Genomic DNA, 27,986 nt, shown 5'->3' with positions numbered 1-27,986 from the left:
TAAGACAACACACGCACTAAAGGACCTAACAAGGGGAAATACTGGGAGAGATCACTTTCTAACATTTAAATGCTAATGGCTTTATTTTATTATCAGCATCCAGGAAGTACATTCCCCTGCCATGTGCTTTACAAAGACAACGGAGACACAGTTGAAGTTAGAAGTTCACATACACCTTTGCCAAATACATTTAAACTCAGCTGTTCACAAATCCTGACATTTAATCCTAGTAAAAATGTCCTGTTTGAGGTCAGTTAGGATAACCACTTTATTTTAAGAATGTGAAATGTCAGCATAATAGTTGAGAGAATGATTTATTTCAGCTTTTATTTCTTTCATCACATTCCCAGTGGGTCAGAATTTTACATACGCTCAATTAGTATTTGGTAGCATTGTCTTTAAATTGTTTATCTTGGGTCAAACGTTTTTGGTAGCCTTCCACAAGCTTCCCACAATAAGTTGGGTGAATTTTGGCCCATTCCTCCTGACAGAACTGGTGTAACTGAGTCAGGTTTGTAGGCCTCCTTGCTCACGCACGCTTTTTCAGTTCTGCCCACAAATCTTCTATAGGATTGAGGTCAGAGATTTGTGATGGTCACTCCAATACCTTGACTTTGTTGTCCTTAAGCCATTTTGCCACAACTTTGGTAGTATGCTTGGGGTCATTGTCCATTTGGAAGACCCATTTGCGACCAAGCTTTAAGCTTTAACTTCCTGTCTGATGTCTTGAGATGTTGCTTCAATATATCCAGATAATTTTCCATCCTCTTGATGCCACCTATTTTGGGGAGTTCACCAGGCCCTTCTGCAGCAGTTCTTCAGCTTGCAAGCCTCCACCCTTTGTCCTCCAAACATAACGATGGTCATTATGGAAGCTAATCATAGAGCTACACTATATATATACAGAGGTATGTGGACACCCCTTCAAATGAATGGATTTGGCTATTTCAGCCACACCCATTGCTGACAGGTGTATATAATTGAGCATACAGCCATGCGATCTCCATAGACAAACATTGACAGTAGAATGGCCTGTACTGAAGAGCTCAGTGACTTTCAACGTGGCACCATCATAGGATGTCACCTTTCCAACAAGTCAGTTCGTCAACTTTTTGCCCTGATAGAGCTGCCCCAGTCAACTGTAAGTGCAGTTATTGTGAAGCGGAAATGTCTAGGAGCAACAACGGCTCATCTGCGAATTGGTAGGCCACACAAGCTCACAGAACGAGACCACCGTGTGCTGAAGTGTGTAAAAATCTTCTGTCCTCGGTTACAACACTCACTTACTGAGTTCCAAACTGCCTCTGGAAGCAATGCCAGCACTATAACTGTTAGTCGGGAGCTTCATGAAATGGGTTTCCATGGCCGAGCAGTCGCACACAAGTGTAAGATCACCATGTCCAATGCCAACCGTCAGCTTAAATGGTGTAAAGTTCTCTACCAATGGGCTCTGGAGCAGTGGAAACACGTCCTCTGGAGTGATTATTCACGCTTTATCATCTGGAAGTCTGACGGACAAATCTGGGTTTGGCGGATGCCAGAACGCTACCTGCCCAAATGCATAGTGCCAACTGTAAAGGTTGGTGGAGGAAGAATATTGGTCTGGGGCTGTTTTTCATGGGTCGAGCTAGGTCCCTTAGTTCCAGTGAAGGGAAATCTTTATGCTACAGCATACAACGACATTCTAAATGACTCTGTGCTTCCAACTTTGTGGCAACAGTTTGGGGAAGGCCCTTTCCTGTTTCAGCATGACAATGCCCCCATGCACAAAGCAAGGTCCATACAGATTTTTTTTTTGAGATTGGTGTGGAAGAACTTGACTGGCCTGCACAGAGCCCTGACCTCAACCCAATCTAATGCCTTTGGGATGAATTGGAACTCCGACAGCGAGCCAGGGCTAAAAACCCAACATCAGTGCCTGACCTCACCAATGCTCTTGTGGCTGAATGGAAGCAAGTCCCATTAGCAATGTTCTAACATCTAGTGGAAAACCTTTCCAGAAGAGTGGAGGCTGTTATAGCAGCAAAGGGGGGACCAACTCCATATTAATGGCCACGGTTTTGGAATGATATGTTCGACGAGCAGGTGTCCACATACTTTTGGTCATGTAGTGTATGTGTCTAAGGGTAACTTCTACCTGTTGTCTTTAGAACAGCTTATTAAACAAACATGGCATGTTCAGAAACCTTTAAATGGACAATTGGAAGTTTTGCATCATGAGCTCTTTCCTTCTTGACCCTTTAGTTAGTCAGGGCCAAACCCTAACATGAGTAGGGCTGGCACAATTATTGTATAATCATGTAACTGACAATTATGGACAGTAACCATGAACTAAAATAAAGTATTGTCCTAATACATTTATTTTAGGAGAAGGGAGGATTCAACTTTATATTCAAGTAGATATACAGTATGTACAGTACAATTTCAAATATTTCACTGAGTTACAGTTCATATCAGAAAATCATATCAGAAAATCAGGCAATTGAAATAAATAAATTAGGCCCTTTTCTATGGATTTCACAACTGGGCAGGGGTGCAGACATGAGTGGGCCTTGTAGGGCATAGGCCCACCCATTCCGGAGCCAGGCCCAGCCAAACAGATTAGTTTTCCCCATAAAAGGGCTTTATTACAGACAGAAATGCTCCTCAGCACGACTCTAAACCGACAGAAAATGTAAGTGTGTGTGGGTAGGTTATCCCATCCAAGAATTTGATCTACTCAAAACAAAAATATGTGCGATCTGGGAAAACAACATTTCCTTACATCAGTACCAATCAGAAGACAGGATGGAGTTTATTGGCCAATGAAATGGCAATTATTTCTAGAAGTCAATCATGTCGCTTTGGATCTAGAACAGTGGTGTCAGCCAACTAAAGGTTAGTTCTTTGTGTTCCAGAATCAATACAAAAATAACTCTCAATAGTTCCTCAGAATAGAGCTAACATACTTAACAAAATACTGGCAGAAATAAATTAAGTCTATTTCAGCATTTTACATCAAATCTGATCCGATTAAAAAAAGTGACATTTAAATTCACATATATAGTATGCAACCATTTTGAGAGCAATTCCTGATTTCAAACCTTGAGAGGACTCCCTTTGTGTCTCTACCAGTTCTGCGAAAAGGTAGAAGTTGCTCCTAACCATTGGTCTAGGATTATATATTATTTTATACCCTCAACAGTTAAGATAAGAATTGAGAAATGACAAACTGATTCTTGATCTGGGGTTAAGGCCAACTTGTACCTGAAGCCTTTTAACTATTGCCTGGGTTTACAAAGCAACACTAACACGCCCCCTTAAGGCAAACTGTCACTCACTCTATTACTACAGCTCTATTGAGAGGAACACAGTGGCCCCTGGTGGGGTTTACAGTGAACAACATTCTCATCCACATACAGTTAAACGCAATAATTAACTTTACAGGTACTCTGCAATATAACATCATACAAAGCTGGGACACTTCCTGCTTACACACATCAACAAAAACCGAATCAAAATCTAATGGCTCTTTTAATCTGCACCTCAATAAGGGAATTTTGTTCATTTCTATCAGCAGGAATTGGCCCAGGTGTGTAGAATGAAGTTATATTGCTGAGTCTACCTTTAACACGGACAGTTAGGACAGCGGTTGTCAAATTCATCACAACAATACGTATGAAAGGGATTGGAAACTCATTAGCAAAATATTTAACAAAACTCACTGGGAGACTAGCAAAACAGAATCAACAATGATTCTGGTTAGCATTTATGTGCGTTGATAAAGTAGTGTCAATATATGACATTCACTTTCATAGGAAATTGTAAATTTTAATTTGCAAACAGTTTAGCAGGGATGTTATTAGTTGAACCACATCTGGAAGACTTTCTTATTGGCTGTCTGAACGGCGTAAAGAGGGTATTGGTTGGTTTATGTGCGTATCGATTCTTCCTCTCCACTGTTCCTCTCAATTCTTCCTTGCTCTGAACACCTGCTTGCTCCGAAGGGCAAAGGAAGGGGGTTGATAGAGAGAAAACGGAAGAGATGGCAAAGAGAGATGGCTGAATGAAGAGGATTCTCTTTATTTTTTCTTCTCTACTTCTCTCCCTCCCTCCCTCTGCTGCGCTATCCTCTTCTCATGCTGGTGCCTGGTGATTCCGTACTTGAAGAACTCATAGACAGACCAGCTGATGGCTGTGGAGGGCATCTGATAGACCACCCTGGCCTGGACTCCTTTAAAGAACCCAGGCAGGCCACCCAGCCTGTACACTGTCCGGAAGGCATGGGCCAGGCCTGTGATGTGTCTGTGTGTCCCCTGACCTCCACCCTGGCCTGCAGCGGGGAGCCCCACCAGGGACTCCTGGGTGTTGAGCAGAGTCTTGCAGACATCCAGAGGGGTGGTGGCTGCAGCAGCGATGGCCCCGGCCAGGGCTCCAGACACCATGTGTGAGGAGGGGTTGTACTGTCTGTGGGGGTTGAGGAGCTCCTGGAGGGACTCGTAGGTCATGAAGTGGAGCACCTGGAAAGGCACGTTCATGGTGAGCTGAGTGGTGTAGGAGCGGTAAAAGGCCCCAGGGCCCTCTCTCTGCCACACGGCACGCACACAGTCCATCACGCCGCGGTACGGCGAGTTATACATCTGCAAACGCTGCTTCACCACTGGACAGGGAGGGAGAAAAACAGAATATCCAGAATAGAGCATAAGAAAGAGAATGCAGGCAGTAGAGGAATGGAGGAAAGCGAGCGATGAGAGCAGTATAAAGGAACAAATAAGGGATAGTGAGGCAGAGAGGAAGGAAGGGATGGATAGGTGAGTAGAGGGGAGGATTGGAGGGATGCCAGGTGTGTTTCCATCATTAGGGACCAGGAACATAGCCCGGAGGATAAAAAAGAAAGACAAATTATTGACCAGATACGATTTTTTTTGAAAATGCAGTCATAACATCCTCCAAGGCTGAGGAGGGCATTAGGATGTTCAGATCAATTAAGACATTAACATAGATTTTTATTTAGACTGCTAAAGTTCAAAGCAGTGACCCAGGCGTTACCTTGGAATCTGAGACTAGCACCTATGTCCCTCGCCTCCACCCTACACAGCTGCCTGAGGATCACCTGTCCAGGCATTTCAGTGGAAGGATACCCATCAAAGTCTGCTGTAGTCTACAGACGGTGGTTAAGTTCAATTCAAAGGCGACAGGACCCAAGGGAGCATCTTTCTCCACGTCTCCCCCCTCCCTCTCAACCCTGCTCGCTCCCTCAATCTCTATCCCAGTCTCTAATCTGATTTCATTCTGAGCCTTGCTCCTCCCCACCACCCTACCTTCTTTCTCTGTCTCCCCCTCCACCTTGCCCTCCCCTCCCTAGCGAGCAGTGCAGAGTAAACAGGCTAGGCCTTTGAGGAGGCCATAGGAGCTACAGCTGCAGAGGGAGCTCTGCTATAGCCATTTATCTACAGCAAAGAACATATGTCACCTTAATACATGCCATGTGTGAGATCAAGAAAGCAGGTTTAAGAGAGGGAAAGATACTTATAGATGGACATATTTACCTTCAGATGGGTTCATGGCTGCGTCGTGAAGCAATGTGGACACACACCCCGCCACACCTGTAACACATACACACTCAATGGTTAAAACACACAGAGACAGAGACACAGAGCGAGAGACACAGAGAGAGAAAGACACAGAGAGAGACACACAGAGGGAGAGAGAGACACACAGAGGGAGAGAGAGACACACACAGAGAGAGAGAGACACACACAGAGAGAGAGAGAGACACAGAGAGAGAGAGAGACACAGAGGGGGAGAGAGAGACACAGAGAGAGAGAGAGAGAGAGAGACACAGAGAGAGAGAGAGAGAGACACAGAGGGGGAGAGAGAGACACAGAGGGGGAGAGAGAGACACAGAGGGGGAGAGAGAGACACAGAGGGGGAGAGAGAGACACAGAGGGGGAGAGAGAGACACAGAGGGGGAGAGAGAGACACAGAGGGGGAGAGAGAGACACAGAGGGGGAGAGAGAGACACAGAGGGGGAGAGAGAGACACAGAGGGGGAGAGAGAGACACAGAGGGGGAGAGAGAGACACAGAGGGGGAGAGAGAGACACAGAGGGGGAGAGAGAGACACAGAGGGGGAGAGAGAGACACAGAGGGGGAGAGAGAGACACAGAGGGGGAGAGAGAGACACAGAGGGGGAGAGAGAGAGAGAGAGAGAGACACAGAGAGAGAGAGACACAGAGAGAGAGAGAAGAGAAGAGAGAGAGAAGACCAGAGATATAAAAGGAGAAAGATTGCAGAGAAGAGTAGAGGAGAGGGAGAGAAGGAAAGACGAGGAGAGAGGGGTGAGGAGAGGCTAGATGACAGAAAATGCTCTAGCTCTCCCTAGCGGTAAAACAGGCCATCACTACTCCTGCTGGACCAGAGTCAAACATCCCTTCCTCTACTGGGCAGGTCTTACCCTGCCTCTCCCCCGACCTGGAAACCAGGGAGGAGGGAAGAGAAGAGACAGTCAGCTGACCTGGGAAGAAGGGAAGAGAAAGAAAGAGCAGAGAACAGATACAGGGATAAAAAGAGCAAGTATCTCTAGTACTAGCTTCGTCTGAGCAAAATTAAATATGTTATTGTCATGCAAATTAGGGATGTGCAAGGTTATTTGAGTATTCAAATGTCGGAACGGACGTTAGTATTTTCTCATTTAAATTAAAATAGCCAACACTCACCGGACAGTTTTAGGTACACCACCACCTTCAAGAAAATGGGTCGCTCCTACAGACTGAGTCACATGGCCATGGCTTGTTTTATAAAGCAGGCAGACAGGCAGAGGCATTCAGTCACTGATCGATTGAACTTTAGCATAGGCAAAACGAGTGACCGAAGCGACTTTGAGTTTTGGTGGAATGATCGTCGGTGCCAGGCACGCTGGATCTAGTATCTCAGAAAAGACTCCCACCTGGGCATTTTACGCACGGTAGTGTCTAGGGTTTACCAAGAATGGTGAATAAAAAAAACATCCAGTAAGCGGCAGTCTTCTGGGCGATGAGAAGGTACAGTTAAAGTCGGAGGTTTACATACACCTTAGCCAAATACATTCAAACTCAGTTTCACAATTCCTGACATTTACTCTGAGTAAAAATTCCCTGTCTTAGGTCAGTTAGGATCACCACTTTATTTTAAGAATGAAATGCCTGAATAATAGTAGAGAGAATGATTTATTTCAGCTTTTATTTCTTTCATCAGATTCCCAGAGGGTCAGAAGTTTACATACACTCAATTAGTATTTGTTAGCATTGCCTTTAAATTGTTTAACTTGGGTCAAACGTTTTAGGTAGCCTTCCACAAGCTTCCCACAATAAGTTGAGTGAATTTTGGCCCATTCCTCCTGTCAGAACTGGTGTAACCGAGTCAAGTTTGTAAGGCCTCCTTGCTCACACACGCCTTTTCAGTTCTGCCCACACATTTTCTATACGATTGAGGTCAGGGCTTTGTGATGGCCACTCCAATACCTTGACTTTGTTGTCCTTAAGCCATTTTGCCACAACTTTGGAAGTATGCTTGGGGTCATTGTCCGTTTGGAAGACCCATTTGCAACCAAGCTTTAACTTCGTGACTGATGTCTTGAGATGTTGCTTCAACATATGCACATCATTTTCAATCCCCATGATGCCATCAATTTTGTGAAGTGCACCAGACCCTCCTGCAGCAAAGCACTCCCACAACATGAAGCTGCCACCCCCGTGCCTCATGGTTTTGATAGTGTTCTTCGGCTTGCAAGCCTCCCCCTTTGTCCTCCAAACATAACAATGTTATGGCAAACAGTTCTATTTTTGTTTCATCAGACCAGAGGACATTTCTCCAAAAAGTACGATCTTTGTCCTTATGTGCAGTTGCAAACCGTAGTCTGGCTTTTTTATGGCGGTTTTGGAGCAGCGGCTTCTTCCTTGCTGAGCGGCCTTTCAGGTTATGTCGATATAGGACTCGTTTTCTGTGGATATAGATACTTTTGTACCTGTTTACTCCAGCATCTTCACAAGGTCCTTTGCTGTTGTTCTGGGATTGATTAGCACTTTTCACACCAATAGATGTTAATCTCTAGGAGACAGAACGCGTCTCCTTCCTGAGCGGTATGACGGCTGCGTGGTCCCATGGTGTTAATACTTGCGTACCATAGTTTTTACAGATCAACGTGGTACTTTTAGCCATTTGGAAATTGCTCCCAAGGATGAACCAGACTGTCAGAAGCTTCTAAAGTCATGACATCATTTTCTGGAATTTTCCAAGCTGTTTAAAAAGGCACAGTCAACTTAGTGCATGTAAACTTCTGGACCACTGGAATTGTGATACAGTGAGTTAAAAGTGAAATAATTAGTCTAAACAATTGTTGGAAAAATTGTGTCATGCACAAAGTAGATGTCCTAACCGACTTGCCCAAACTATAGTTTGTTAATAAGACATTTGTGGAGTGGTTGAAAAACAAGTTTTAATGACTCGAACCTAAGTGTATGTAAACTTCCGACTTGCATTTTATCGATGGTAATTTGAATACTGTGATGAGATCCAGAGGCTCATTGTCATGCCAATCACCCTCCGCCATCACCTCATGTTTTAGCATGATAATGACACAAGGATTTGTACACAATTCCTGGAAGCTGAAAATGCCCCAGTTCTTCCATGTCTTGCATACTCACTAGACATGTTACCCATTGAGCATGTTTGGGATGCTCTAGAATGACGCGTACAACAGCATGTTCCAGTAGCCGCCAGTACCCAGCAACTTCGCACAGCCATTGAAGAGTGGGACAACATTCCACAGGCCACAATCAACAGCCTGAAACTCTGTGTGAAAGAGATGTGTTGCGCTGCATGAGGCAAAATGGTGGTCACACCAGATGCTGACAGGTTCTGATTCACACCCCCCTCTTTTTTGAAAGACATCTGTGACCAACAGACCAACATATCTTTATTCCCAGTCATGTGATATCCATAGATTAGGGCCTAATTTATTTCAATTGGCCGATTTCCTTATATGAACTTAGAATTGTTGCATGTTGCGTGTAATAACATATTAACACATGTAATAACGCATTCACTGACTGTTGTCTGCCTGTGGCCTAACCATGCAATTATAGCCCCCTCTCCCTGTTTTCCAGTAGATACTAACAGCACTGGAAACCCCCCGCACAGGTGGCTGACTAAGATAACATACACACTGAAACTCATAAACACACGCACACACTCAAACCCCCTTCGGGATGGGCTCCAAAGACAAAGAACTCTGTCGAGAACCAATGGGATACTGACACCAGGCTGGAGGGGACTGTCTATCACCTACAAGCAACCTACCAGAAGCCCAGACTACCAGAATCTACCTACGTCATTTCAATGTACAAAATGAACTGCACATCATGTTTCAGGTCTCTTCTTCCGATAGTTCCCTAAGAGCTAGACGAACGGGGCCGTGCAGCACGCTTTGCCAGATATCATTACTCTTGAATAAACGGCCTTTACTATACCTTATCCGCCTTGTCCAGAGTCTCAACTTGGTCTCGTTTCTCATGTATCTATTCATCAACAAGCGTTTATATTTTTGTTCAATATAATAAAATAAACTTTTCAATGTTTTATTGACATGCACCCTTCACGTGTGTGGCTTGTTTATGTTGGCCAATCAAAGTTTATGCAATGCAATGAGTACACTAATGCAATGCAAGTTGGGAAAAAAATACGGAATTAAAAGTGAGACTGAGTAGACTACAACAAGCAACCAACAAGCAGGTTGTTTTATCTGAATGGGGTTGGGGAGAAAGTGCAGCATGTGGCCTCAATTAGCCTAGCCAGCTGTAGTCAAGACAAATAATTGCCGAAGATTAACATTTTATTGTCATCCAATGTCTGACATGTATCTGGGCCGAGTGGGCCGAGTGCTAGTGCGCATGTGGGCCGAGTGCTGGTGCGCATGTGGGCCGAGTGCTGGTGCGCATGTGGGCCGAGTGCTGGTGCGCATGTGGGCCGAGTGCTGGTGCGCATGTGGGCCGAGTGCTGGTGCGCATGTGGGCCGAGTGCTAGAGCGAATGTGGGCCGAGTGCTAGTGCGCATGTGGGCCGAGTGCTAGTGCGCATGTGGGCCGAGTGCTAGTGCGCATGTGGGCCGAGTGCTAGTGCGCATGTGGGCCGAGTGCTGGTGCGCATGTGGGCCGAGTGCTAGTGCGCATGTGGGCCGAGTGCTAGTGCGCATGTGGGCCGAGTGCTAGTGCGCATGTGGGCCGAGTGCTAGTGCGCATGTGGGCCGAGTGCTAGTGCGCATGTGGGCCGAGTGCTAGTGCGCATGTGGGCCGAGTGCTGGTGCGCATGTGGGCCGAGTGCTAGTGCGCATGTGGGCCGAGTGCTAGTGCGCATGTGGGCCGAGTGCTAGTGCGCATGTGGGCCGAGTGCTAGTGCGCATGTGGGCCGAGTGCTGGTGCGCATGTGGGCCGAGTGCTAGTGCGCATGTGGGCCGAGTGCTAGTGCGCATGTGGGCCGAGTGCTAGTGCGCACGTGGGCCGAGTGCTAGTGCGCACGTGGGCCGAGTGCTAGTGCGCATGTGGGCCGAGTGCTGGTGCGCATGTGGGCCGAGTGCTGGTGCGCATGTGGGCCGAGTGCTAGTGCGCATGTGGGCCGAGTGCTAGTGCGCATGTGGGCCGAGTGCTAGTGCGCAAGTTGGGCCATGTAAACAGGATGCAACACGGATATAGACGGTTCATACATCGCCAGCAGATTATGGCTGCAGCAATAGTGCCAGCCTCTCTCCTCACGCAGCAGTGCTCAGGTACAACTTTTCTCTGACGCATGTCTGTAGCATGGACCTGGACACCGTATCATGGACCTGGACACCGTAGCATGGACCTGGACACCGTAGCATGGACCTGGACACCGTAGCATGGCATGTAGTCAGTCAGAGGCCCTGGTCTATTTGTGGACCTGGCTGACTCTGCAGAACTCTGACCTCAGAGAGCATACAGACAATGTCAGATCAGCTCCATGGCCAGAAAGATATCCCTCCTGCTACCCTGCTGGGACGGAATTAGCCCCGGCCAACAGCTGATCCACCACCTGAGTGGCTGGTGATGTTTATTTCACTGGCAGGTGGCCCAACAAGTTAGATTCAGTCAAATCAAATGTATTTATAAATCCCTTTTTACATCAGTAGTTGTCACAAAGTGCTATACAGAAACCCGGCCTAAAACCCCAAAGAGTAAGCAATGGAGAAGCACAGTGGCTAGGAAAAACTCCCTAGAGGGCAGGAGCCTAGGAAGAAACCTAGAGAGAAACCAGGTTCTTAGGGCCTGCTTACTGCACTGGGTATGAGAGAGCCTGAAGTATAGCGCAGGCATTTGTCCCCTCTACTGTCCAGGGGATGGGGGTATTAAGGGTGTGGCACCACCACTCTGCTCCAGCTGTTAGAACTGGCAGGCTGACTCACCCGCACACATAACTCAGTGTCTGAGACCAAGGTTCATCTAGGTTAGTCCGAGCAGCATCCACTTAAGTGTCCAGAGGAGAAGGGGGTCTTCTTGCCCTCTCTCTCTGTAGTGTGTAACAGAGATTATCTCTACAGGACTACAGCAACATAGCTGTAAAAATACAGCAAAATAGTTTAATTGAAGTTGCTAAAAATAGAATATTGGAAAAACCAAATGAACTGCTAGCATTTACTAGAAAAAACAATGTCATATTGTTATATTTCCAGGAAGTCAACAAGTAATCCAAAGAGTGGTTGCAGAGAAGCACAGGATTGGTGTGTGCATGTGCTAGTGTGTGTTTTGAGTGTGTGTGTGTGTGTGTGTGTATATCTTTCTGGTATACCGTTGGCCAGATGGCTGTTAGCCCCGGGGTGGATGATGTCACCCAGACTCTTCTTCAGTTTCTCGTAGCAGGCGAAGTAGAGGGCGTGCGCCGGACCCGCCCCCACGGCTGTGGCATTCAGCCCTCTCATTGGTCGCCAGACACCCTCGGTGGTTATGATTCGCCGAAGAGCATCCATCACATTCCGGTAACGGGCAGCAGGCTCAGGCTGTAGGCTCTGCATACGCGTCTACACAGGGAAGAGAGGTTAGAGGTCACACGCCTACTGGTTACCCTATTCATAACCTAACCATAAACTTCCTGCCATACCTAACCTGACTGCAACTATAACATTTTACTTGAAATTTGAGAACTACCATGTTAACAACCAATGAAATCTGAGCAGAGGTGGGATGAATACGGGTAAGTAATAGTCGGTGCTTTTGCCTTCCACCCGCTAAATATTTTGAAAATGTTGAGTAGTCATGCCCACGCCCAGTTGAATAGAAGGAAGTGTTGAATAACGACACCCAGGGTAAGCATCTGTCCCACCAGCAACACTCAAACAACCTGACTCCACACACAAACACAATCCTTATCGTTGGGCCAGTGTCAGGATTCATCCCATCACAGTAAGTCTAGTGCTGTGAGAGGCAGAGGGTCTTCTAAAAATGACCACATCACCACAAGCAAATGAGGCCCTGGCTCCCACATGTGGATTGTTTTCTGCACTGGTGTGTGCACGCTTTCCAGGAAATGTAAACAGGGCCTCGGGCCACCGTTATAGGCTGTGTGGAATTCTAGCCCTGTAAGAGATTTACATGCATCTTCGCAGATTGCTGCCATCTTGAAAAGGTCTTTCCTGCGATATATTTGATGTCAATGTCACAATGTGACTAGTCTGTGAATAAAAGTTCAATTAAATGAAAACCGTTCCCTCGGCCCTGACATAGGTATATACAGTACCAGTCAAAAGTTTGGACACACTTACTCATTCAAGGGTTTTTCATTATTTTTTACTGTTTTCTACATTGTAGAATAGCAGTGAAGACATCAACACTATGCAATAACACAGCCCTGACAACAACAAAAAAGTGTTAAACAAACCATTTTACAGTTTAGATTCTTCAAAGCAGCCACACTTTGCCTTGAGAGCTTTGCACACTCTTGGCATTCACTCAACCAGCTTCACCTGGAATGCTTTCCCAACAGTACTGAAGTAGTACCCACATATGCTGAGCACTTGTTGGCTACTTTTCCTTCACTCTGCGGTCCAACTCATCCCAAACCATCTCAATTGGGTTGAGGTCGGGTGAATGTGGAGGCCAGGTCATCTGACGCGGCACTCCATCTTGGTTAAATAGCACTTACACAGCCTAAAGATGTGTTGGGTCATTGTCTTGTTGAAAAACAAATGATAGTGTGACTAAGTGCAAACCAGATGGGATGGTGTATCGCTGCAGAGTGCCTTGAATTCTAAATAAATCACTGACAGTGTCACCAGCAAAGCACCTCCTCCATGCTTCATGGTGGGAACTACACATGCGGAGCTCATCCATTCACCTACTCTGCGTCTCACAAAGACACTGCGGTTGGAACCAAAAATCTCAAATTTGGACTCATCAGACCAAAGGACAGATTTCCACCAGTCTAATGTCCATTGCTCGTGTTAATTGGGCAAAGCAAGTATTTTCTTATTGGTGTCCTTTAGTAGTGGTTTCTTAGCAGCAATTCGACCATGAAGGCCTGATTCACACAGTCTCCTCTGAACAGTTGGTGTTGAGATGTGTCTGTTACGTGAACTCTGTGATGCATTTAAACTCAGCAAAAAAAAGAAATGTTTATTTTTCAGGACCCTGTCCTTCAAAGATAATTTGATTTTTACGAATTAACTTTGCAGATCTTCATTGTAAAGAGTTTAAACACTGTTTCCCATGCTTGTTCAATGAACCATAAACGATTAATGAATATGCACCGGTTGAACGGTCGCTAAGACACTAGCAGCTTAGAGACGGTAGGCAATTAAGGTCACAGTTATGAAAACATAGGACACTAAAGAGGCCTTTCTACTGACTCTGAAAAACATCAAAAGAAAGACGCCCAGGGTCACTGCTCATCTATGTGAACGTTGTGGCCAGGGCAATAAATTGTATTGTCCGTACTGTGAGACACCTTAGACAGCGCTACAGGGAGACAGGACAGACAGCTGATCATCCTTGCAGTGGCAGACCACGTGTAACAACACCTGCACAGGATCGGTACATCCAAACATCACACCTGCGGGACAGGTACAGGATGGCAACAACAACAACCCGGATCTCAATCTCACTGAGCACGTCTGGGACCTGTTGGATCGGACGGTGAGGGCTCGGGCCATTCCCCCCAGAAATGTCCGGGAACTTGCAGGTGCCTTGGTGGAAGAGTGGGGTAACATCTCACAGGAAGAACTGGCATATCTGGTGCAGTCCATGAGGAGAAGATGCACTGCAGTACATAATGCAGCTCGTGCCCACACAAGATACTTCTGACTGTTACTTTTGATTTTGACCCCCCCCCCCCCCCCCCCCCCCCCTTCGTTCAGGGACACATTATTCAATTTCTGTTAGTCACGTCTATGGAACTTGTATAGTTTATGTCTCAGTTGTTGAATGGTGTTATGTCCATACAAATATTTACACGTTATGTTTGCTGAAAATAAACGCAGTTGACAATGAGAGGACATTTCTTGTTTTGCTGAATTTATTTGGGCTGCAATTTCTGAGGCTGGAAACTCTAATGAATGTATTCTCTGCAGCAGAGGTAACTCTGGGTCTTCCTTTCCTGTGGCGGTCCTCATGAGAGCCAATTTCATCATAGCGCTTGATGGTTTTTGGGACTGCACTTGAAGAACGTTCTTGAAATTTTCCAGATTGACTGACCTTCGTGTCTTAAAGTAATGATGGACTGTTGTTTCTCTTTGCTTATTTGAGCTGTTCTTGCCATAATATGGACTTGGTCTTTTACCAAATAGGGCTATCTTCTGTATACCACCCCTACCTTGTCACAACACAACTGATTGTCTCAAATGCATTAAGGAAAGAAATTACACAAATTCACTTTTAACAAGGCACACCTGTTAATTGAAATGTATTCCAGGTGACTACCTCATGAAGCTGGTTGAGAGAATGCCAAGTGTGCAAAACTCATCACCGGGGGCAAACTACCTGCCATCTAGGACACCTATAGCACCCGATGTCACAGGAAGGCTAAAAAGATCATCAAGGACAACAACCAACCGAGCGACTGCCTGTTCACTCTGCTACCATCCAAAGGCGAGGCCAATACAGGTGCATCAAAGCTGGACTGAGAGACTGAAAAATAACTTCTATCTCAAGGCCATCAGCACAAAATAGCTTCAGCGTGTAAATCAGCTAGAAAGATGTGTGGGCATCAAGTAATTGTCTCTGGCCCCCACCCAGTTAGGGGGAGTGATGAGCTCTACAGCAGAGTCTCACAACTCAATCGCTTGTTGAAAACGGTTTTCTGTCCCTCCCAAAAGATAGAATTAGTAGATAATTGGCTGTCTTTCTGGGACTCACCCACAAACAGGACCACACCTGGCGTGCTGAGGAGTGACAGACTACATTACATCCTAGCTGGAGGGGTACTCTCATCTTATCTACGAACATAGACAGGGCTCTAACTCCTCTAGCTCCACAATGAGATAGGGTGCAGGCCAGGCAGCAGGCTGTCAGCCAGCCAGTTAGCCAGCAGGCTGTCAGCCAGCCAGTTAGCCAGCAGGCTGTCAGCCAGCCAGTTAGCCAGCCTGTAAGCCAGCATACATACACGTACGCTGCGGTCACAAGACGCATGCCTCCTTACTGTCCCTAGAACTTCTAAGCAAACAGCTGGAGGCAGGGCTTTCTCCTATAGAGCTCAATTTTTATGGAATGGTCTGCCTATCCATGTGAGAGACGCAGACTCGGTCTCAAGCTTTAAGTATTCATTGAAGACTCATCTCTTCAATTGGTCCTATGATTGAGTGTAGTCTGGCCCAGGAGTGTGAAGGTGAACGGAAAGGCTCTGGAGCAACGAACCACCCTTGCTGTCTCTGCCTGGCCATTTCCCATCTCTCCACTGGGATTCTCTGCCTCTAACCCTATTACAGGGGCTGAGTCACTGGCTTACTGGTGCTTTTCCATGCTGTCCCTAGGAGGGGTGCGTCACTTGAGTGGGTTGAGTCACTGACGTGATCTTCCTGTCACTGCCGCCCCCCTTGGGTTTGTGCCGTGGGGGAGATCTTCGTGGGCTATACCCTGCCTTGTCTCAGGATGGTAAGTTGGTGGTTGGAGATATCCCTCTCGTGGTGTGGGGGCTGTGCTTTGGAAAAGTGGGTGGGGTTATATCCTGCCTGTTTGGCCCCGTCCGGGGTATCGTCGGACGGGGCCAGTGTCTCCCGACCCCTCCGTTCTCAGCCGCCAGTGTTTATGCTGCAATAGTTTATGTGTCGGGGGGCTGGGGTCAGTCTGTTATATCTGGAGTATTTATCTTGACTTATCCAGTGTCCTGTTTGAATTTAAGTATGCTCTCTCTAATTCTCCCTCTTTCTTTCCCTCTCGCGGCGGACTTTCTTTCCCTAGGACCATGCCTCAGGACTACCTGGACTGATATCTCCTTGCTGTCCCCAGTCCACCTGGTCGTGCTGCTGCTCCAGTTTCAACTGTTCTGCCTGCGGCTATGGAACCCTGACCCGTTCACCGGACATGCTACCAGACCTTCTGTTTAAAACTCTAGAGAGTTTTAGAGATAGGGAGCGGTAGAGATACTCTGAATGATCGGTACAGCCGAAAGAGGACTGGCAACCCCTCATAGCCTGGTTCCTCTCTAGGTTTCTTCCTAGGTTCTGGCCTTTCTAGGGAGTTTTTCCTAGCCACCGTGCTTCTACACCTGTATTGCTTGCTGTTTGGGGTTTTAGGCTTGGTTTCAGTACAGCACTTTGTGACATCAGCTGATGTAAGAAGGGCTTCATAAATGCATTTGATTGATTAACAGCCATCACTAACACAGAGAGGCTGCTGCCTACTACAGACTTGAAATCATTGGCTACTAACAAATGGATCACTTGTCACTTTTTAAACTTTAATAATAATGTTTACATATCTTGCATTACTCATCTCATGTATATACTGTATTTTATACCATCTATTGTATTTTGCCTATGCCGGTCGGTCATTGCTCATCCATATATTTATACGTACATATTCTTAATCCATCCCTTTACTTAGATTTGTGTGTATTAAGGTACCTGTGGAATTGTTAGATTACTTGTTAGATATTGCCGCACTGTTGGAACTAGAAGCACAAGCATTTTGCTACTCACAATAACATTTGCTAACCATGTGTATGTGACCAATAACATTTGATTTTAAGCTAAGTGTGGATACTTTGAAGAATCTCAAAGATATTTGACTTGTTTAACACCTTTTTGGTTACTGCATGATTCCATATGTTATTTCATAGTGTTGTCTTCACTATTATTCTACAATGTAGAAAATAGTAAATATAAAGAAAAACCCTTGAATGAGTGTCCAAACTTCTGACTGGTACTGTATATGGACACTCTTACTGACAGTTGTGGCTGCTTCGCGTGATATATTGTTGTCTCTACCTTCTTGCCCTTTGTGCTGTTGTCTGCTACAATGTTGTGCTGCTGCCATGCTGTGTTGCTACCATGCTATGTTGTCATGTGTTGCTGCCATGCTATGTTGTCTTAGATCTCTCTTTGTGTAGAGTCTCTATTGTCGTGATGTGCATTTTGTCCTATATTTTTAATCCCAGCAGGAGGCCTTTTGGTAGGCTGTCATTGTAAATAAGAATTTATTCTTAACTGACTTGCCTAGTTATATAACGGTTAAATAAATAAAAATGTAGCCAATGGTATGGTTTTGTATTGCAGGGAGCTTGCCTGGAAAGAGCATGTCTAATCTCAACCTTCGGATTGAGTGTAAACAACAAGTTACGACATTATCTCTACTGTGCAATCTGTCACAACCCCTGCAAGGTATTTTACAAAGATTTTTAACTGTGTTTGTGTTCGTGCTAGTCCACTGGGGTCAGCTGTCAGCTTGAGCTAGGTCTCCTCCATCTGTACAGATCTGTTAATGTGTTTAAAAGTAGGGCCAGTTAATGCCATGTTTGACAGGTGACATGATTTATAGATCAGTGAGTCTGTGTAGCATCTAGCTCAGGCTGCCCTTCCTCAGCAGGCAGACAATTTCACTGTCTGGGCTGCACCTCAAAACTCTAAAGATACATCCTCGCCTCCTCTCAGTCTGTCCGGATCTGAAAACACAGTATATGTGAAAGCAACATGGTGGCTGGATGCACACTGGGAACATGCTTTGTTTCAACTGTCCTTTCTTGTCATTGGAAAAAGATGAGACAGGGAGAGGAAGCCACTTCTGACTATTGAGACACAGCCCAAGTTGTTTGAGCAGCACCTGGAGCAGAGGTGAGAACTGCAGCTGGGAAAGAAGATGAATCTCTGCTTTGTTCTGAGAGCCCTGCTCTCCCACCTGACACAAACAGTTGACTCCTCTCCCCACCTACCATACCACTCTCACGCTGTTGATCTGTCTCTGCATCGCAGTAAACAATCATTTAAATCAAGGACCAACTCATGACTCTCTCTACAGCAGGGCTCTCCAACCCTGGTCCTGGAGAACTACCGTCCTGTAAATTCACTCCAACCCTAATCTAGCACACCCGATTCTAATAATTAGCTGGTTGATAAGGCGAAACAGGTTAGTTACAACTGGGGTTGGAGCGAAACAATACACGAGGGTAGCTCTTCAGGAACATGGTTGGAGACCCCTGCTCTACAGGGACCACAAGATGGGAAGAAATCAGACATTGTAAAGGGCTGTAAGCACATGAGCCATGCCAGAGTAGATCTTAATCATTGAGTGGGCCTGTCACAACTGCACAGGCCAATGTAATTTATCATCTCTTGTTTACATAACACCATAGCTAAGTACATAATCCAAAACGAATTTATAGTCTTATGATAACATAACTTTTCTTAAATTTGTGCAGTGGTAGAGCCAACTTGTCAGCCAGAATTAGCACAAAATAGTAGCATTGTACTCTTAATCCCAGAACATCTAGCCCTGTATTTTCCGTAAACAATAAACAGTTCCACCCCACCTAAATCCTGCTAGCCAGGCAGCAGATAACATTGCCTTAGAAGACCACACCAGCGTTAATGCATTCTCTGCCTAGTTAAAAGCTACTTGTAGCTCGGCTATGTTTTTGGTGCTGCAAAGTGTAGACTATTTTGACAGAAGGTGGTTTCTCCCACCAATGGGTTCTCTTCTTGAATCGGGTGAACGTTCGGGAAATACAGGGAAGTAGTTAATAGCAGTATGTACTATGTACTGTAAATAGCGCTATCCCGGCTATCAATGCGCTGTGCATTGGTATGCCTTGACTTGTATGTACAGGAGGGGAACACGTGCTGCTTCGTGCTAACTCTGTCTCCTTCCCCAAAGGAAATAACACAACTTCTCGTTTCATTCTAGAAGTATCGAAATAGCTTCCGAAATCTGCTCATGAAAATACGGAATAAAGTAGTTAGCTAACATTCATTGCCAAACTGATAAGCCTAACCTATTTTCTAGCAGGCGCTAGCTCGCTTCCTACTAGCTAATCAACATTGACCCCCAGGCTCGAGCTGATGCACAGGCCGAGCTTGTTGGTAAGTTAGTTAGCTAACGTTAGCTGATATGGCTTTTTAACTAAGCAGATGATGCTAACAACTGCAACACACACTGTTCAATAAAAGTTTTCATATCAACTCCAATTAAATCCTGTACGCCAAAGTTATTAACCTACTACAGAAATTATGCCGACTAAATAATTCGCAGTGGATGAGAGTTTATTAGCATGTTAAATTAGTTTCCTAGCTGAAATGCAAGCCTGTCCGGATCGACCTTGCCTCGTCCGTGTTGTGACCTGCCAAACTTATTGACAAGTTGAAGCCACATGTCATGACGAGCCAAAGGAATGTCCAACCCTCATGTGCCCAGTTTCCAATATCAGTCAGTTCCAACTAGTTTGCGTTTAAACGTTAGCCCAGCATAGCCTACCACGTTACCTTGACACAGTCGATGGGGAACATCAGGCAATGCTCCATGATCCCAGCCACTGCTCCTGCAACCATGTGGGTGCTGGTCGAAGCGCCCTGCGGCAAACCTTCATAGTCGGGTTCCGAAGTATCTGCTAACGTTACTTCAGGGGCCCCGCCACTGAACTGAATTACAGTCTTAATCTCGGTCTCGCCTCCGATCCTGGGAGACAAACTCCCAACGAGGCTCTCCGACACTCCCCAGATCCTTCCCCCGAGCCATCGGACCTCTGCGCCGGCTGAGGCTCCAGCAACCCCGGCGTCCCCGCCTGCTCTCTCTGCTGTCATCCGACGTCTTCTCAAGAAACCATCCGCTTCCATTGGAAACCTGATGTACAGTCTTTATGCCCAAATGGCACTCCGTTTAAAGCTATTTCGTGTTCCCGTTTGTAGTTCGTTTTTTTACATTCCCGTCCCAGATGTTTACCGGTCGTACAGTTTCCACTCCTGGCCTCAGTCCCCAGGGCGGACAACACCACGCAGTGTTTGGGACACACTCTGACCGTTTGACGCTGGAGGAAATGGGAACCGCCCATTGGCAGAATTTAGACCTTCTGATGTATTATAGATTTTTCTCAAATATAAATGATGTGTGTGTGATTTGATATGGCTCATAACAAATATGTTCCTAATACATGCTATTTTGTTAATCAATGTATATTACAAGTTGACAGGTTTCAAAAGTTGTGTTCTTGGATAACAACATCTGAAGAAGGCGGGAACAGAATAAAAAAACGATGTTATGATTGGATAACTCGGTTGACGCCGTTGTTTTTTTCTCCCCTCTGAGGCGTAGTAGCCTACCCTCGGTATTAGGCTGGAAAAGCTTGTCAAGGACAATAGGTCATGACTAGGTCGCAACTTCTGCTCAAAAACAAATACGGCCAGATGGAATGTATAATACCGGTAGTCAACTCAACCAAAGGCAACCTTAACCAAAGGCAACCTTATTTACTCTATTATTTTCCCATGTCTCCTTTGTTGTGATATAAGGCTATGTCTTGGGTTTATTGAGATGCAACAGATGGCAAAGTTTCTTATTATTCATTCAATAGTGCTAGCGTAATTGTATGTATTTCCACTTACCTTTCTTTTCAAGGATGTAGTTTAGTTTATTTATATACTGTTATATAAACGCAACAATTTCAACGATTTTACCTAGTTACAGTTCATAATAAGAAATCAGTTCATAGAAATGAATTCATTAGACCCTAATCTATGGATTTCACATGACTGGGCAGGGGCATAGCCATGGGTGGGCCTGGGAGGGAGCCAGACCCAGCCAATCAGAATGAGTTTTACCTCACCAAAGGGCTTTATTACATATAGAAATGCTACTCAATTTCATCAGCTGTCTGGGTAGCTGGTCTCAGATGATCCCGCAGGTGAAGAAGTCAGATGTTGGCACGTCGTCTGCGGTTTGAGACCGATTGGACGTACTGCCAAATTCTCTAAAATGAAGTTGAAGGCGGCTTATGGTAGAGAAATTAACATGAAATTATCTGGCAACAGCTCTGGTGGACATTCCTGCAGTTAGCATGCCAATTTCACACACCCTCAAAACTTGAGACATCTGAGGCATTGTGTTGTGTGACAAAACTGCACATTTTAGAGTGGCCTTTTATTGTCTCCAGCACAAAGGTGCACCTGTGTAATGAAAATGCTATTTAATCAGCTTCTTGATATGCCACACCTGTCAGGTGGATGGATTATCTTGGCAATGGAGAAATGTTCACTAACAGGGATGTAAACAAATTTGTGAACATAATTTGTCAGAAATACGCATTTTGTGCATATGGAAAAATTCGGGGATCTTTTATTTCAGCTCAAGAAACATGGGACCAACACTTTACATGTTGCGGTTATATTTTTGTTCATTATACAAACATACACATTTTTCATTATAGCTTGATCCCTAAATACCAACCAAGGCTTACTAGCACATTTCACATGAGGGAAATTCCACAGTAATTAAATATCTGCTCCGAATTAAGATTGACGGATGTTTGCAAAAATAATGGGTTGTCAGCTATGACATTACCAAATTTATTTTGGGTATTGAACTACAATATGTGAAGTGTATTTACACCCGGTTAACAGAATTGCCGTAATGGAATACCATCATGGATCCCTGATCTATACTACACAGAAATGCATCATTCATGATATGAATTTCATTCTCTTCACGGTGATGTATCCTAAATAGGTACACTACATTGTAGTGTACTCATTTCTAATGTGCTCTATTGTGTACTGTACATACAGTGGGGGCAAAAAAGTATTTAGTCAGCCACCAATTGTGCAAGTTCTCCCACTTAAAAATATGAGAGGCCTGTAATTTTCATCATATGTACACTTCAACTATGACTGACAAAATGAGAAAAAAAATCCAGAAAATCACATTTTAGGATTTTTAATGAATTTATTTGCAAATTATGGTGGAAAATAAGTATTTTGTCTGTCATAGTTGAAGTGTACCTATGATGAAAATTATACAGGCCTCTCTCATCTTTTTAAGTGGGAGAACTTGCACAATTGGTGGCTGACCAAATACTTTTTCGCCCCACTGTAACTCTACTATATTCTACTCTACTGTACAGGATTGTACTGAACTATTATATTATTTTCTTTACTATACTGTACTGAACTACACTCTACTTTTCTGTACTGCAATGTACTGTACTGTAATGTACTGTGCTGTCCAAACTTGTTAAACATAGACGTCTATGATTGGTTCAGATTGACAAATCATTAACGTCTATGTTTGGGTAACCTTGTCCCCAGGCTATTGCGTACAGCACATATACAGTGCCTTGCGAAAGTATTCGGCCCCCTTGAACGTTGCGACCTTTTGCCACATTTCAGGCTTCAAACATAAAGATATAAAACTGTATTTTTTTGTGAAGAATCAACAACAAGTGGGACACAATCATGAAGTGGAACGACATTTATTGGATATTTCAAACTTTTTTAACAAATCAAAAACTGAAAAATTGGGCGTGCAAAATTATTCAGCCCCCTTAAGTTAATACTTTGTAGCGCCACCTTTTGCTGCGATTACAGCTGTAAGTCGCTTGGGGTATGTCTCTATCAGTTTTGCACATCGAGAGACTGAATTTTTTTTCCCATTCCTCCTTGCAAAACAGCTTGAGCTCAGTGAGGTTGGATGGAGAGCATTTGTGAACAGCAGTTTTCAGTTCTTTCCACAGATTCTCGATTGGATTCAGGTCTGGACTTTGACTTGGCCATTCTAACACCTGGATATGTTTATTTTTGAACCATTCCATTGTAGATTTTGCTTTATGTTTTGGATCATTGTCTTGTTGGAAGACAAATCTCCGTCCCAGTCTCAGGTCTTTTGCAGACTCCATCAGGTTTTCTTCCAGAATGGTCCTGTATTTGGCTCCATTCATCTTCCCATCAATTTTAACCATCTTCCCTGTCCCTGCTGAAGAAAAGCAGGCCCAAACCATGATGCTGCCACCACCATGTTTGACAGTGGGGATGGTGTGTTGCTTTTACGCCAAACATAACGTTTTGCATTGTTGCCAAAAAGTTCAATTTTGGTTTCATCTGACCAGAGCACCTTCTTCCACGTTTGGTGTGTCTCCCAGGTGGCTTGTGGCATACTTTAACCGACACTTTTTATGGATATCTTTAAGAAATGTCTTTCTTCTTGCCACTCTTCCATAAAGGCCAGATTTGTGCAATTTACGACTGATTGTTGTCCTATGGACAGAGTCTCCCACCTCAGCTGTAGATCTCTGCAGTTCATCCAGAGTGATCATGGGCCTCTTGGCTGCATCTCTGATCAGTCTTCTCCTTGTATGAGCTGAAAGTTTAGAGGGACGGCCAGGTCTTGGTAGATTTGCAGTGGTCTGATACTCCTTCCATTTCAATATTATCGCTTGCACAGTGCTCCTTGGGATGTTTAAAGCTTGGGAAATCTTTTTGTATCCAAATCCGGCTTTAAACTTCTTCACAACAGTATCTCGGACCTGCCTGGTGTGTTCCTTGTTCTTCATGATGCTCTCTGCGCTTTTAACGGACCTCTGAGACTATCACAGTGCAGGTGTATTTATACGGAGACTTGATTACACATAGGTGGATTGTATTTATCATCATTAGTCATTTAGGTCAACATTGGATCATTCAGAGATCCTCACTGAACTTCTGGAGAGAGTTTGCTGCACTGAAAGTAAAGGGGCTGAATAATTTTGCACGCCCAATTTTTAAGTTTTGGATTTGTTAAAAAAGTTTGAAATATCCAATAAATGTCGTTCCACTTCATGATTGTGTCCCACTTGTTGTTGATTCTTCACAAAAAAATACAGTTTTATATCTTTATGTTTGAAGCCTGAAATGTGCCAAAAGGTCGCAAAGTTCAAGGGGGCGGAATACTTTCGCAAGGCACTGTACAGTGCATTCAGAGACCATTCAGACCCCTTCACTCTTTCCACATTTTGTTATGTTAGAGCCTTATTCTAAAAGTGATTAAATATTTTTTTTCTCATCAATATGCACACGATTACCCCATAATGACAAAGCAAAACAGGTTTAAATGTTTTGGTGGGCAAATTTATCTGGCAGAAATACCTTACTTACACAAGTATTCAGACCCTTTGCTATAAGACTCGAAATTGAGCTCAGGTGCATCCTGTTTCCATTGATCATCCTTGAGTTAAATAAACGTTAAATAAACATAAATAAAAATGTTTCCACAACTTCATTGGAGTCCACCTGTGGTAAATTCAATTGATTGGACATGATTTGGAAAGCACACACCTGTCCATATAAGATCCCACAGTTGACAGTGCATGTCAGAGCAAAAACCAAGCCATGAGGATGAAGGAATTGTCTGTAGAACTTCGAGACAGGATTGAGTTGAGGCACAGATCTGTGGAAGGGTACCAAAAGATTTCTGCAGCATTGAAGGTCCCGAAGAACAGTGGCCTCCATCATTCTTAAACAGAAGAAGTCTGGAACCACCAAGACTATTCCTAGAGCTGGCCACCTGGCCAATCTGAGCAAAAGGGGGAAAAGGGTCTTGGTCAGTGAGGTAACCAAGAACCCGATGGTCACTCTGACAGCGCTCCAGAGTTTCTCTGTGGAGACAGGAGAACCTTCCAGAAGGACAACCATCTCTGCAGCACTGCACCAATCAGGCCTTTATGGTAGAGTGGCCAGACAGAAGCCACTCCTCAGTAAAAGCCACACGACAGAGTTTGCCAAAAGGCGCCTAAAGGACTGTCAGACCATGAGAAACAAGATTCTCTGATGACACCAAGATTGAACTCTCTGTTCTGAATGCCAGGTGTCACATCTAGAGGAAACCAGGCACCACTCATCACCTGGCCAATATCCCTACGGTGAAGCATGGTAGTGGCAGCATCACACTCTCCATCTTTCATAGTGGGAATAGGGTCTAATACATTTAGATTTCCTCTAGTCCAAAGTACCCAACTGTCAAGGCTGTGGGTAACTGGTGAAAGGAGTCAGGCGCAGGAGAGCTGAGATATTTGGACAAGGTATTTAATACAAGATAACACCAGTACAAACACAATACTATGGTGCGGGAAAAATACCGGTACCACGAAATAAACGGGCGTAATAACAAAACCCAGCAACAAAATACCAGCCGTCAGTAACAGCCAGAACAATAAAACAAACACGCACACAAACATGGGGGAAAACAGAGGGTTAAATAATGAACATGTAATGGGGGAATTGAAACCAGGTGTGTAAAAAACAAAGACAAAACAAAGGGAAAATTAAAAGGGGATCGGCGATGGCTAGAAGGCCGATGACGTCGACCGCCGAACGCCGCTTGAAAAACGAGAGGGACCGACTCCGGCGGAAGTCGTGACACCCACATTGCGTGGACAACATTCCTTTACTCCACTAAATTAACCAAACAATATTTGCCAGTCTTCCAGTCTCAGGCCATGACCATGAGCAACTGATCTTCCATCAGGGAGACAATAGGCCTACTTTGGCCCTTGGCTCTTTAAGTATATCATGGATACCCCCTAGAGAAGGTTGTGCGTCTATGTTATCAGGTTCATCGCACCAGCAACATCAGCAGATTCTTCAGGCGGTTAAAAACAAGCTGCGTGTTGCAGATATTTTGTTAACTGTATAATAGAAAATGCATGATGCTCTTTTCATGGGGAGCTGGCCTAGGGAACAATGTCCTTTCTAGGCTTAACAGGGTACTTCTAAAGTCACTGATCTGGATAAGCTCTGAACACTCCCCAGGTTAGTTTGTTAAATGAAGGCTCCAGCTATAAAAGCTGGAGCTATAAAATACTTATTACCTTTTGTTTATCAATCAGTTGTGAGCCTTTCTGGGTAAGTCTCTAAGAGCTATGTACACCTACAATATTTTTCTTTGACGCCAACCATGTTCGCAGGGCTCAAGTAGCTTGTTAGCTACAGGGATGGTGGTCTTCAGACGTCTGGCCAGAAGGCGTTGCGCTGGGCTGCTGTTTTCGGTGGGTGTGTTCCTCCACTGTAAGATGGCTTTCCAGGGGTTGTTGCTGTTACGCAAAGCCTTGCGTAACAGTTTTTTTGCAATCTTGATAACTGACTCTGCCTTGCCTTTTGCCTTTGGGTGCCTTGAAGAGGAGGTCATGTGGTCAAACTCCCATTCTGAGGCAAAACACTTGAACTGTGCAGTGAATTGTGGGCCATTGTCCGTGATGACCTTGTCAGCGCTTTATGACCATCTCTGCAGACAAGTCAGGGAGCAGTTCAATTTCCCAAAACTCAGAGTAGTGTTCAACGATGAGAAGTTGGTCCTTTTGTTTGTGGCTGCATCAATCCATGCTGACGATTTGCCAGGCCCTTGTGGGAAATTTGTGCGACATCATGGTTTCCTTTTGCTGATCATGAGCGTACTCATTGCATGTGGTACAGCTGCTGACAAAGTCTTTAATTTCTGCTTGCATGTTTGGTCAGTATAATGTTTTGTGTGCCTGGCAGTGGCATGTGTCACATCCAACGTGACTGCAGTGTATGCGAGTAAGCATCTCTGTACGTAGTGATTTGGGGATCATGACCTTCTGACCTCTGAACAAGATGCCATTTTGTTCACTGATCTCATCTTGAAAGGTTCAGTATTCTCTCAATGTGAAAGGTGTCTCCTCTTTCAGGTAAGGCCAACCTGTGAGAACCATGGACTTCAGTGACTGTAGGTTTTCGTCCTTGTCAGTGTGTTGCCTGATCTAAGCTAGGCGGTGATCTGTGACTTTTAAGTAGTCCACCTGACTGATCTGTTGAACATCTTGTGTTTCCTGCCGTAGAGAACAGATGGCATGCCGCTGATAGGCAGTGCTTCTGCCTGTACATTGTTCTGTTGCCCTGCTTAGTGTGTTGCTGATGTACATCTCTGGTCCTCGCTTGTAGACGACCTTCAGGCTGTAGTTTTGTAGAGTCAGGAGCATGCTTTGAAGCCTATTGGGCACGTTGAGGAGAGGTTTACTGAATATGGCAATGAGTGGTTTGTGGTCAGTTTCAGTGGTGACCAGCTCTCGACCATCTACATAGTGATGGAAGTGCTGGTAGGAGTGAGTGCTCTCGAGGCAAATGCAACGGGCTGGCCTTCCTGCATAAGGCAGCATCCAAGTCCACTTTGGCTGGAGTCGCTCTGGATTATGACAGGATTCATAATGTTGTAGTAGTGCAACACTGGCATGGATGAAGCTAGAGATTTCATCTCCTGCATCGCTGCTTCGTGTTTGGGTAGCCAGTGCCATGGTATGTTTTTGTCCAGCAGCCAGCGCAGAGGCTCATAGACTGCTGATAGGTGTGGCATGAACTTTGAAAGATAGTTTGCAAAGCCGATGAGACACTGCACTCCTTTTGCATCAGACGGATTTGGCATGTCGAGGATCGCTCTGATCTGGGTCCAGCTTCAGGCCTTTGGCTGAGAGAATGTGGTCATGGAAGTGGGCGTCTTTCATCTTGAACTGATTGGCAGCGCTCCATCAGTGCTAGGAGCTTCACATCGTGGTCACGTTCTGCTTCT

General features: G+C 45.0%; 1 protein-coding gene across 1 annotated transcript; it reads right to left on the bottom strand.

Moving 5' to 3' along the window:
* Nucleotides 1-2,332: 2,332 nt before the first annotated feature.
* LOC110502670 (mitoferrin-2) lies at nt 2,333-20,636 on the bottom strand. The gene is made up of 4 exons (XM_021580895.2): nt 19,928-20,636; nt 11,815-12,043; nt 5,529-5,585; nt 2,333-4,639 (listed from the first exon to the last, which is right to left on the bottom strand). Exons 1-4 carry the CDS (start codon nt 20,276-20,278, stop codon nt 4,062-4,064), a joined length of 1,215 nt encoding a protein of 404 aa, XP_021436570.2. The 5' UTR covers nt 20,279-20,636; the 3' UTR covers nt 2,333-4,061.
* Between the last annotated feature and the right edge of the window lie 7,350 nt (nt 20,637-27,986).

This window comes from Oncorhynchus mykiss, chromosome 23 (genome assembly GCF_013265735.2).
Source record: "Oncorhynchus mykiss isolate Arlee chromosome 23, USDA_OmykA_1.1, whole genome shotgun sequence".
Taxonomy (NCBI): domain Eukaryota; kingdom Metazoa; phylum Chordata; class Actinopteri; order Salmoniformes; family Salmonidae; genus Oncorhynchus; species Oncorhynchus mykiss.
This window is presented reverse-complemented; position numbering and strand designations above follow the sequence as displayed.